This window comes from Mixophyes fleayi, chromosome 9 (assembly GCF_038048845.1).
Source record: "Mixophyes fleayi isolate aMixFle1 chromosome 9, aMixFle1.hap1, whole genome shotgun sequence".
Lineage (NCBI taxonomy): Eukaryota > Metazoa > Chordata > Amphibia > Anura > Limnodynastidae > Mixophyes > Mixophyes fleayi.
This window is the reverse complement of record NC_134410.1, coordinates 124,299,601-124,312,118: the sequence shown is the minus strand read 5'-3', so window position 1 is coordinate 124,312,118 and position 12,518 is coordinate 124,299,601. Positions and strand designations below refer to the sequence as shown.

The 12,518-nt window shown below is 43.0% G+C and overlaps 1 protein-coding gene across 2 annotated transcripts in view; it reads left to right on the top strand.

Moving 5' to 3' along the window:
• CDK16 (cyclin dependent kinase 16) overlaps positions 1-12,433 on the top strand; it is a 48,051-nt gene extending 35,618 nt beyond the window's left edge. The window contains exons 3-17 of one of the 2 annotated variants that reach the window (XM_075185522.1): positions 618-776; positions 4,600-4,730; positions 4,855-4,980; positions 5,134-5,190; positions 5,502-5,616; positions 6,169-6,263; positions 6,421-6,483; positions 6,616-6,739; positions 7,825-7,945; positions 8,983-9,080; positions 9,161-9,266; positions 9,356-9,398; positions 9,714-9,804; positions 10,614-10,685; positions 11,346-12,433. In XM_075185522.1, coding sequence (XP_075041623.1) covers positions 618-776; positions 4,600-4,730; positions 4,855-4,980; positions 5,134-5,190; positions 5,502-5,616; positions 6,169-6,263; positions 6,421-6,483; positions 6,616-6,739; positions 7,825-7,945; positions 8,983-9,080; positions 9,161-9,266; positions 9,356-9,398; positions 9,714-9,804; positions 10,614-10,685; positions 11,346-11,386 — 1,442 coding nt within the window. In that variant the 3' untranslated portion in view covers positions 11,387-12,433. The remainder of the gene's footprint in view (positions 1-617; positions 777-4,599; positions 4,731-4,854; positions 4,981-5,133; positions 5,191-5,501; positions 5,617-6,168; positions 6,264-6,420; positions 6,484-6,615; positions 6,740-7,824; positions 7,946-8,982; positions 9,081-9,160; positions 9,267-9,355; positions 9,399-9,713; positions 9,805-10,613; positions 10,686-11,345) is intronic. The other variant, XM_075185523.1, reaches the window with a different exon arrangement.
• Positions 12,434-12,518: the final 85 nt, after the last annotated feature.

Sequence of the window (12,518 nt, the reverse complement as noted above, 5' to 3'; positions counted from 1 at the left end):
AAGTAGAGGTCAGAAACCAGGCGACTGGCAAAGCATAGGTGTTTCTGGTCATGTTATGGGGACTGGCACCAGCTGGGTCCGTGGCACGGTGTATTATATAACACCTCGGAGGTAACGGCACGTGGTCACATATCTTACTGGAGTTCACGCTGGTGAGTGTCCGCTTTGCATGCTGCTGGGGTTAAAATCTGGTGACTTTTTTTTTTTTATTATTATTTTTTTTTTTTTTCTCTTCCGATTTTTTATTTATTTTAATTTTTTTTTTTATAATCTGTATTATTTTTTTCTTTTTAAGTTAATTTATTCTTCCCTTACTGTTTTTCCCCCCTCTCTGGCACCTTTTCTCCCTCTGAATTTGTCATTCCAACTATTTCCACCACCTGAATAACTCATCCTCCTCTTCTCTCTACGTTTACGCCATGGCTTCCTCTACCCTCATCTTCGCTCCATGTGTTGTCATCCCTACCCCCACTCTTTCTGTGGTCTTGCTTTGGATCTATTGCCCATCCCGCCCCATTCTTCTCCTGCCTTTTACCCCCCCCCCCCCTCCTCTTCCACCCCTGCTCTTACCCTGCCCCCCTCCTCTTCCACCCCTGCTCTTACCCTGCCCCCCTCAGAGCCCATCGTCCGAAATGGGAGAAGCCTTTCGTCCCACAGCATGCAATCCTTCCTCCACCACTGCACCGCCAGCTCCTTCCAAAAGCCGCCTATCCCCCGTCCTCACAGTGTGGTCTGCCGGAGCCTCAGCTCTTACCTGAACCGGAGCAGCCGATTAGGTACGTGTGTGTGTGTGTGTGCGTGTGTGTGTCTGAAGACCGTGTCTGCACATCCAAGTCTTATCTGTGTATGCGTACTGCCACGCCATCGCTTGTGTGTGCACACCGTCAGGTCATGTCTTGTAGTGTCCGTGTACTACGCTACCGCGTGTGTGTGGTGTTGTGAGATGGTCTTAAACCTGATTTTCTTTTTGGTAGAATAATTAAACCCCCTCATAATGGCATCCAGTGACCCTGAAAGTCCAGCAATATACCTAAATTTTCCCCTTGATTGTGCTGTTTTTTAATAGGATAGTCGAGAGATCTGGATATTGGGTTTTAAAGTATATGTCCACTAAGATTCATTTTCCGCAGGCTACGTCCACGTATACTTCACCTCCTCTCATCAACCTCCATTAAGTCTTGATCATATTTAAACTCGTCCCGGGGGAATGCAGCAAACCGAGGTGCGGAGGATTCTGTTTGCTAGTTTGGATAAGGAGGAGGATTCCTGTAGATATCTTCAAGTAAATTGCATTGAAGCTCTCGTCCTCCTCCATGTTGGTGAAGACCAACAGCTCTGACTCTTCCCCAAGGCTCTTCCCCGTTGAATTATCATTCTATAGTTCGATATTTCACATAGTCTTTTGACCTTTTCTTAAACGCGGCATAGAAAATCTTGGGGTTTCCCCGGGTGTCTGTATTAATAAAGGCAGGGGGTCAAGAGGTTTTTTTTTTTCCATACGAACATTGAAAAAAAAAATATATTTTACACCAATAGTCTGTATCTAGTCTACATTCCATTATTACAGAAAACATTGACCTCTGGAGTCAGGACCCTGGAAGAGGTCAAATGTAAACCATTATGTATTGTTATAAGTGTTCCTTTAATTTATCTATGATCCTACACATACTGGATAAAGTACAATATGTTTAAATGTATGACAATCTTCATTATTATTTTTTTTCACTGGTTCTTTAAATCCTTCCCACCTAGGCTAAAAATATCATTGCATCACTTTCATATACCATGTGTGGGCTACGATATATATATATATATATACTTGTTTGTTTTGTCTCCTAATTTAGGCTTTGTTAAATGATGTCTGATGGAGAAGGGGCGGGGGGGAGGGTCATAGTCAAAGGTTTGTCGCTCCCTCTAGTGGTGAATGCTGTGTACAGTCCGTTCCCACCTCTTACTAGAGACAGCATTGACATTTCTGAGTGTAAAGTCTCAAAAATGGTTACGTCTGATTTTTATTTATCGCTGTAAAGCCACCATTAAAGTGGAGGCAGCCTCTAGTGGGTCAAACCACTACGAGCATGCAGTCCATCCCTTCACAAGGAGGCATTGACATCAGTGGAACTAGACCAGTGTTGGCTAACCTGTGACACTCCAGGTGTTGTGAAACTACAAGTCCCAGCATGCTTTGCCAATATATAGCAGCTTATTCCTGGAAGGGTATGCTGGGACTTGTAGTTTCACAACACCTGGAGTGTCATAGGTTAGCCAACACTGAACTAGATCGTAATGGCTTGATAAGCTGCGTTCTCATACGTGTTCATACATCCGACAAGGCTGCCTCCGTTGTTGTATAATGGATGCTCTTTAAGATTCATATTTTAATACATTAAGCAAAATATAATTATTATTAAACATTTTAAACTTTAAAAAAATGTTTACAGTTGTTATTTTGGCTACTAGTACTAATGCTATATTAACGTTCTCCAACACAGTCCGTAGCTGCTAACTGTATATATAATACACAGACACAGTCCCTTGGAAACATCCCTAATTTTAGTATTGACCAACTGCACCAAACATCTCTAGGCCGTCGTAGTTCTTTAAATGAAAGCAGGGATTCAAAGCAATTTCAGTAAACCTGACATTATGGGAATTGTAGAGATGGAAATGATTTTAAAATGTTCGCTATGACCGTGAAGGCAGCCATTTTGTGGGCGTGGCCGGTATGCGGCCTATCAGTTCACCAGAATATAGTAACCTCACTGAGGTGCTTGTTACTGCTGATTTAATGGACTGCAATCTCGTTTATAGTCAAACATTACTTAGAGATGAGGCAGTTCAATAGTTTCTAGTGAATCGATATTTGTAAAGAGCACAAAATGACCGCCTCCTGTAATGAGGTAATGACTCCACTTTAATAGCCGTTGACCTTTTAGGAATTGGCAGAGTCCCTTTAACGATCTTCCTTTCCTGATGAATTCTTTCAGGAAAGTGATTGATGACAATAAATTAATTTAAACCTCCTGTTCTGTAAACGCCTGCTTGTGTTCGGGAATTAGAAATGGCACGTGAAGACGTCACACTAGTAAAGTTCTACTCCTCAAAAGTGGAAGATGTATCAGAGACGCTCCCCTTGGTCAACGCAGACATTTTGCAATAATTATCAAATTTTCTATGAGGAAAACATTAAGCTAAATGCACAAATTAATGGATATTACCGGATATATAATTGACTTGTCCACGCGTTTCGGCCACTTTGGACAGATTCGGTTGTTTGGCCCAATGAATGGATCTCCGTAACCACAAACACAGGCTGATGTGGTCATTGGCAGATGAGATTTTCTGATCGTATACTGTTTTGATTGTTCTAAAACAGTGATTGTTTTTTTATGGGAGGAGGAGGGGGGGGGGCGTACTCGCCCAAATTATCCACCAGTCAGGCCAAAAACAAAATAATTGGTATGTACATGATTGAAAGTAGCGTAAGCCGCAAAAACAAGAGACGTAGTCACGTAATCATAGGCCAAAAAAGATAAATTAAGGGATTTGTTAAAAATGACCAATTTATTCTAACAATCTTTATGGTGTAAAGAGTCGCAGTAAGTGAAATTAACCCACTTAGAGCCATCTCTGTTGACTGCTCGTTACTAACATTAATGTTATACACTGAAAGGCTGAAGTGGTGGTTATTCACATACCGTAAGAGCTGTGTGTCCCGTCAATCCTTCTTCAATATGTTTGTGCCGCGGAGAGGGACCTCTCTGTCACCAGTAAGATGGCGTTCACCAGAGTTCTTGGTGTGTTCGTGTATAGACATTCATTCGCATTTTGCTCTGAATTTTGGTACCGGTCTCCTCTTGACTTCTGTAATTGCCATGTTTACAGCTAATTCATTACCCCTCACCTGCAGTCTATCGCCCTCTCAACACAAGCTTATTTTTGATCACAGCGCTGGCACTAGACCCCCTCCGGAATGTTTATGGAGCTTGGCAGTGCACCCTCAGTCTGGTGGCACTACACCCCCTCTAACGCTTTATCTGCGCTCGCTTTACACCGCCTCTCCTACGGCTCGTTCCTCTTCCTATCCAACAAACATGCCTCATTCTCCTGAAACCATCCTGCACTCATCCTTTTCTTACTTTGTGAATACTCTTTGATATTATGGCATGCGGTGTTAATTGCTCTATTTACCCCGACCAACCCCATAGCGTCTCTCTTGCCATTCCTACGTTCACTCTATTTGGACACTCTTAATTGTTCCAGTATTTGTCTCTTAATTAGTTACCAGATTTGTAGAGATTTCTACACATAGTGGTCTCCTCTAGAGAGGCTTCTCATCTCGTGGCACCGTATTTAAAGGGAAAACTTCACCTTCAGAAAATGTTATTGTCCTGGCAGATTTGTTTTATGTTCGTCATTCGTTGATAGAACGGCAGATCTGCGGTGTAGTTGCATTTGAATCCAGTCTGTAAAACTGATGGTATCGATCGGCAAAAGCAATAAACCTGCCAGGACAAAAGAGCAGTCTGAAAGCAGTAACCTGTCCTGGTATGACCTCTAGCTCACCTTTTGAGTGTCGGATCTGTTCCCTCTGTCCAGAGATTGTCCACGAAGACCTGAAAATGGGCTCCGACGGAGAGAGTGACCAAGCCTCTGGCTCTTCAGACGAAGTTCAGTCTCCAGTCCGAGTGAGGATGAGAAACAACGCAGCCCGCAAAATATCCACAGAGGTGAGAGTGATGTGTTATCTCCTCTCTTCACTGTCTTCTGCTAATCTTCCCCAACCGTTCACGATTCATGTTTCTTCTCTCCATCCCTGCAAGGCCGTTAATTTGTGTCTCCCTTCCCATCCAGGATGTTAATAAGCGTCTATCGCTCCCAGCTGATATCCGTCTTCCCGAGGGTTACCTGGAGAAACTGGCTATGAGTAGCCCCCAGTTTGATAAACCTCTAAGTAGGCGATTGAGACGAGTCTCTCTGGTGAGTGGACTCTGGGACGTGCAATTTTCAAAGGGGGTGATCTATGTATGTTAATATTGTGCCGAATACCAGTGTTCTTTGGTGGGAATCCATACAGGTGTATTTTGCCGTTGTGTCTACTGGTGGTGATGCCTTTCACATTTTCTCTTCCAGTCCGAGATTGGTTTTGGGAAGCTGGAGACCTACGTCAAGTTAGACAAACTGGGAGAGGTGCGTAGACGAATATGACAAAGACAGAGTATGAGGGTAGGGAGAACGTCAGTAGACTGTGTTGGGCTGAGGAAGGTGGAGGACATTCAGAGCCGAAAGTTGTGGTCGAGTGAGATGTTGGGGGGGGAGGGTGGGAGTTTATTGATGTATTCAACAATGATGAAATGGAGCCGGAAGCTAGGACGGAATGGAAAGAGAGACGCTATGGGTTTGGTGGGATAACTAGGGTGACAAGCAAAGAAGGGTTCGGTGGTGTGAATTGATAGCTTTACTAATAGGATGACTAGATGTGGTTTGTCTCTTTATCTCAGGGCACCTATGCTACTGTTTACAAGGGCCGTAGTAAGCTGACAGAGAACCTGGTAGCTCTTAAAGAGATTCGTCTGGAACACGAGGAGGGTGCTCCTTGTACAGCCATCCGAGAAGGTGGGTACCCCAGGGCACAGCCGTTGACGCAGTCGATTTCAAATTAAGCAAGGGTAAGGGTTTGTTGGATCATGGCTCTTTTAGGTGGACTCAACTCTAGGACAAGGATTTCTGTAAGAATGTAGATCTTTTAACAAATAGCTGGGTGTTTGGTCGTAAGGGTTTGCCTCTAATTTATGGCTACTTGCAAAGATTGTGGCCTTCTAGGACACGGGTAATTGGACGGCTGTGGATACAACTCTTGTGGACCTCTAGATAGGACATCCGTAGCTTCTATGCTAGTGGTTCTTAACCTGCTGGTTTTAACCCAACAAAATGGTCCCATGTCCTCTTGGAAGGGTTTTCATGATCCTTTTCCCATTAATTCTCCATGGTGTGCGTACTACAGGTGAACCACGTGTCCTGGAGATGGTTTTGTGATTTCTTTAGGGTTCCGGCTAAAAGAGGTTAAGAACTTCTGCATTAGGGCCCAGCCTCAAATGAAGATTGATAGTGAGGGATCGGAAGGTGATGGCTTGTTAATTGTGTTCTCAATAACATCTTTTCTCTTAGTTTCTCTACTGAAGGACTTAAAACATGCAAATATTGTTACTCTTCACGATATTATTCACACCGAGAGGACCTTGACTCTTGTCTTTGAGTACCTGGTAAGTGTGTGAGAGATGAAGGGGATGGAAGTGAGAGTTGTGTAATGATGCACGGATGTCCCATTGATCTGAATCATTGAAGGACATAAGTTCAGACTTGAACTAGACAAAGCTCAATTCCACCTTTTTATAGACTTAAAATTCTATGTTTCCCCAGGACAAAGATTTAAAGCAGTATCTGGATGATTGTGGGAACTTAATAAACCTTCACAATGTCAAGGTGAGGCGGTGGTGGTGGTGGTGGTGGGGGGGGGTGCGTGAGGTCTGGGCGGACGGTGGTATGGTATTTTGGGGGGATTTTTTTGGGCAATTTTTATCCGAAGTAAAACTTTTATTTTCTCCTTTTTGTCAGCTTTTTCTCTTCCAGCTTCTTCGGGGACTATCGTATTGTCACCGACGTAAAGTTCTGCACCGTGATCTCAAACCCCAGAACCTACTGATCAATGAAAAAGGGGAGCTCAAACTCGCTGACTTTGGTGAGTAAGGGAGAGAATTTGTCTAAAACGAATAGCTATTGACTAATTAAAAGAACATTGCAGTTTTAATTGAGATATTTCTAATTTTTCTTTACGGAGAAGACCCGTGATTAGCCAAAGGCCCTCAGTCAACAACCTAATTGCTGATCTAAAACCGACTTCACTTAAATGGGGCGATTTTTATTTTTTTTAATTATTTATTTATTCTATAAAAAAATTTTGCTGTAATTTTATTTTTTCCCTTTTTAGGGGAAAATTTTAAGCAAATAGTGATCTAAAGTAGAACATTGCAAAAGTCCCAATTTACACCACTTTAGAATATAAATACCAATTTGTTCTTAAATAAGGTATACATATTTTGTATTATAATATTTTATTAAAAAAAGAAAAAAAAATGTATGTACTTTGGGACATTTTTCACTCCCTAAGTCCAGTTATTGTCCGTTACCATCTTTTTATTTCTCTCCTGTGTTGTCTAAAACATTTATTGCAAAATATTTAATAATATAAGCTAAATAAAAGGAAATAAGCCCACGTATCAGATACCTTGCTTTTTTTAAACAAGATATCCGACCAAACCAAATTTATTTATTTTAAATTCTTTATTTAAAGAGAAAACAACAGGAAAAAATACAAACCACATAATACTCAAAAAGAAATATGAATGTACAAGATGTTCCCTCTAAGTTTTATGTATTATATCAATGGGAAGGGGAAAAGGATCAGAAATGAGTGGGGGGTTTGTTGGAAAGGCACTAACAGCATCAGGAATTTTGGTATGACCCCAAATTTATTTTTTAGATATTGAATCCTCCTAAAACATAGTTGTCAGTATGTCGGGTTCCGCTGCCAGCTATTGGTCAGTGCTCCAACACGTTAGAGGCCCCTATCGGAAGAATCAAATTTTGTGTTTCTTCTGTTGTGGCAGAGAAGTGCCAGTATCGCCCAAACGGGTCCACGGGCATCGTACAGCTGCTCTTCTGATAATTTGAAAATAAAAGGGGTGGGGAGTTTAATATTACAAATCAATTTTCAGTGGACTGCACCTTTTTGGGTTTTTATTTACATTTTTTTTTTATTTTTAGGTTTGGCCAGAGCCAAGTCTATTCCCACCAAGACCTACTCCAATGAAGTGGTGACTCTATGGTACCGGCCCCCCGATATACTCCTAGGATCCACCGAGTACTCCACACAGATAGATATGTGGTGAGTACAGTGGGCGCTGCGTAATAGGATATAGAGAAATGTGGCGGTGGGGTGGTTTATATAAAGTTATGTGTACCCAGGTTCGGGTGGAGATATTTATATGATGGTGGTTGGAAAGTCATTGAATAGCACAGTCTATGTTTGAAACAAAGAGGCAATAAAATTGGGGAGCAGTGTAAAGCTAGCCTCCACCCCCTTAATATTGGGGAGCAGTGTGAAGCTAGCCTCCACCCCCTGATATTGGGGAGCAGTGTAAAGCTAGCCTCCACCCCCTTAATATTGGGGAGCAGTGTGAAGCTAGCCTCCACCCCCTGATATTGGGGAGCAGTGTGAAGCTAGCCCCCCCTGATATTGGGGAGCAGTGTGAAGCTAGCCTCCACCCCCCTGATATTGGGGAGCAGTGTGAAGCTAGCCCCCCCCTGATATTGGGGAGCAGTGTGAAGCTAGCCCCCCCCCCTGATATTGGGGAGCAGTGTGAAGCTAGCCTCCACCCCCCTGATATTGGGGAGCAGTGTGAAGCTAGCCCCCCCCTGATATTGGGGAGCAGTGTGAAGCTAGCCCCCCAACCCCCTGATATTGGGGAGCAGTGTGAAGCTAGCCCCCCAACCCCCCCACGCTTTATATCCGATACAATCAAATCCCAACTGGCTTAGGTGGAAAACATTCAAGGACAGTATCAGACTGAAGAGGGTGTATTATAATCTAATGACGACCCTGCAACAGCCGTACTGGGTAAAGTCTTTCAGCTTCATCAGATGACCATTGTACAGTGTGTTCAACAATTGCCTTTTACAATCTGGCTAAAACATCATTGATGAAAGCGCCTCCGTTGTATATTGATCGGTTCAGAAACCAAAGAAAAATGGTGTTAATAATTTGATTAATTGGAATTATTTTCCTTTTCCTTTTTAAAGGAGCATTTAAACAAATACTGATATACAATAGAACATTGCAAAGTTCACAATTTTAAAGCAATTTAGAACGTTTGCTAACTTATAAATAAATGTCAATAATAGTATTTTGTCCCCTTAATTTAGGGGCGTCGGATGCATCTTTTATGAGATGGTGACAGGCCGACCTCTCTTCCCAGGATCTACGGTGGAGGAACAGTTGCACTTTATATTCCGGATACTTGGTAAAGGAATGACTCTATATATTTCTTTCAATGTACGGTCTGATGAGAGCTGCAGCTGACGGATCTTTTATTCTTTTTAGGGACACCCACGGAAGAGACGTGGCCCGGGATCCTCTCTAATGAAGAATTTAAATCTTACAGTTACCCCAAATATTATCCAGATTCTATCCAGAAGCATGCAGCCAGGTAACGGCCGCTAAGACCTCCCCGCGCAATTGTGTCCGAGTGTCCGTTGCGTACTGTCCATCTAAATCTACTTCTTATTCCCCCGACAGGCTCGATTCAGATGGAGCCAACCTCCTCTCCAAACTCCTACAGGTAGAGTTCTGACCAGAGGTGAAAGTAGTAGTCAGTTGAGAGTTTGACATTATTTTGGGATCAGGAGCTAGACCATAGACACTTAGGGTTAGATTTACTAAACGGCGGGTTTGAAAAAGTGGAGATGTTGCCTATAGCAACCAATCAGATTCCTGTTATCATTTATTTAGTACATTCTACAAAGTGACAGCTACATTCTGATTAGTTGCTATAGGCAACATCTCCACCTTTTCAAACCCACAGTTTATTAAATCTAACTTACCCTGTGCAATCTAAAGTAACAAGCGGTTCACTTCTGGGTTTTCTCTTTCACAGTTGGAAGGAAGGAGCAGGATCTCTGCAGAGGAAGCCATGAAGCATGTATACTTCCAGCAACTGGGGGAAAGGATTCACAAGCTACCAGACAGTAAGCAATATACTGCTCTAACAAAACTCATGTCTAATAATTCTTCTTTACTCTCTGTCCAAACCCTTAAAGAGTTTGTCCACTTTTAGACAACGTCTCCTGAATGTATCCTGCCCCTCTAGAGCAAGTCCTGGTTCTCTCGTTTCTTTAAATGGACGTAGGTCAATTCACATCTTGGGGCTAGATTTACTAAACTACGGATTTGAAAAAGTGGAGATGTTGCCTATAACAACCAATCACATTCTAGCTGTCATTTATTTAGTACATTCTACAAAATAACAGCTAGAATCTGATTGGTTGCTATAGGCAACATCTCCACTTTTTCAAAACCAGCAGTTTAGTAAATATACTCCTTGGTCTTCGTTCATGTCCCACATTCTTCACATCTTCTCTTTGACAGATCTTCTAGTCCCAGTGACTGGATGCTGCACCTGTAGATATCTCTAATTACATACCGGTCTCTTGCTAATTCTACAAAGTGCTTTTGTTACCTGCACCCAGTGAGGGCAGCCATTTTCTGGGTAGAACCACTCTTCAGCCAATCAGTTCACTAAGAAGCAGTTACATCACTAGCTCCTGGGGAATTGATTGGCTACATTCTCATGAATATTAAACAATCTGACAAAATAGCTGTCTCCACACCACGTATGTGACCGACGCAATTTCTGCTTTGCTACTCACCAGCATTTCAAGAAAGATACAGGCGGGGATCAGTTATTCACATTTCTTGCAGTTGTCTACATGAAAAGCACCAGTATCATAAACTTTGAGATCTTGATTTAAAACCTTTTTAATGTCTCTTTTGTCAGCTACTTCCATCTTTGCCCTGAAAGAGATACATCTAGACGAGGAGAACAAACACAGGCCTTTGCCTGAAACAGGTGAGATCCAAGTTTCTCTGTACATCCATGTCGGGTCCCCTGCCCTTTCCAACACATGAAGCTTTTTGGGGGTTTTCAAATTGGCGCAAGATACCGGGATGCGTCGCCTGAATAGTCCGTGGAGACGCATGGCGCTGATATTGGGCATGAAATCTCTGCTCATGTTTGCAGATTCTTTACCCTTAATAGCCAACCATGTGCTCAGCCAGACATGACGGTGATGTCTGGCTGCACATCACGGCCGATTGAACTTCCACCTTAGAATTTTGAATGAGTTATCCCCACGCTAATTCCTTATATGAAACGGTCACTGAACCTGAAATTCAACCTGTATTAAATAAAGCAGCCACTAGAAACATTTCCACATAAATAGTTCTTATAAGAACAAAAGTTATTTTTGATAAAGCTGCAAGCTATTTTCTCACACCAGGCTAAAACCCATCCACCAGGAAATGTCTGATAGAGGAGAGCAATAGCTTACACTTTACGCACTTTTTATTAGATCTACCTTGTATTTTTGGTGCGCTGGTCCCTTTTTTATAAGGGCAACTACTCTTATGAGCCCTAAAAAGGAGGGAAAGGTGAATAATAATGTATTAAGCCTTTTGCACAAGGTAAGGTTTAATGGACGGTCACTAACACGACTCTTTCCGTTTACAGTTCACATACCCTCTCGTAGGCTCAGCCTCGTTCTCGGCTGAACACCTGGAGCTTCGTCTTCGAAACAAGAGTGTGGTCCTACAGCTGGAAACAGACCAAGGCTGGGCAGAGCCTGACCGCTCTTTGCGCCCGCAGTTAGTGGACAAGTGAACGTGGACATTAGGCAGTGCCAGCATGTGGCATCTATAATACCCATATTATCTTTCCCGTTCGCACAATAATGTGCTGATATGCTGCTGTTTCTGCGGGGACTCTTGCCACACTCCCTGCCGTGTGTCATACCGTATCCCCTTCCCCCACCCTCCCTGCCACGCGTCCTCTCCTTGCTCTCCCTTGTGTGCCGGTCCTTCCTCCTCCGACTCCTAGGAGGTCTAGTATGGTCTCCGTTCCTCTACATGAAGATTTGGCCAAGACTCAGTAGTCATGTGAGTAAGAACATCTGTACACGTCAATGATGGGGAGAGCTGATGCCTGGTCAACTCCACCCTCAGGTGGCTCTGGTTGAGGGGTTCAAATAATAGTGTCTGGTGGGATACACACAGACCACGGTAAAGGCTTAACGGACGCTCGGTGAGGACACATTGCTCTACCGTAAGCTAGCGGGAATGGATGAGGAACATTTGTGAAAAGAGATTAGGTCTTGCTACGATCCTAGTTAGAAAAGGTGGTCTAGGTCTAAGGGGTACAAAAGCTGTTAATTTTACCCTACTTACTATCGAGTAAGGTTATGCTGTGGAGTAAATCACTCATCCACATCTCTGTGCGGTGAAGGTTTATATGATGTGGGCAAGTCTGGCTCCGAGGTTTACTTTTTCTCAGGAATTAAGATGCAGGGCTTTCAGTATTAGAGAGGGAGGGGGTTGTTTAGAACACTCCTTGGGAACTGCAACCAGAACAGAAAGGATATGTATGAACAGGGAAAGACTGTGCACCGGTCCTCAGTTGTTAGCCCAAAGTGGTTGCTCTTCCTTCCCTAGTTGGATACCTCTTTAGTTTATTACCCAGAGGAGGAGTAAGGCAGGGGCTCCGAACCTTCTCCCTGCTACATATCGGATGTATGAACAAATAATAAAACCGTGACAACCAAACTCTGCTTTCTGTGCGTATCTGTTCATCTGTAACGTGTTATTCAAGGGCATGAATTTCCTGCCTTGTTCATTTAGATATAAAAAC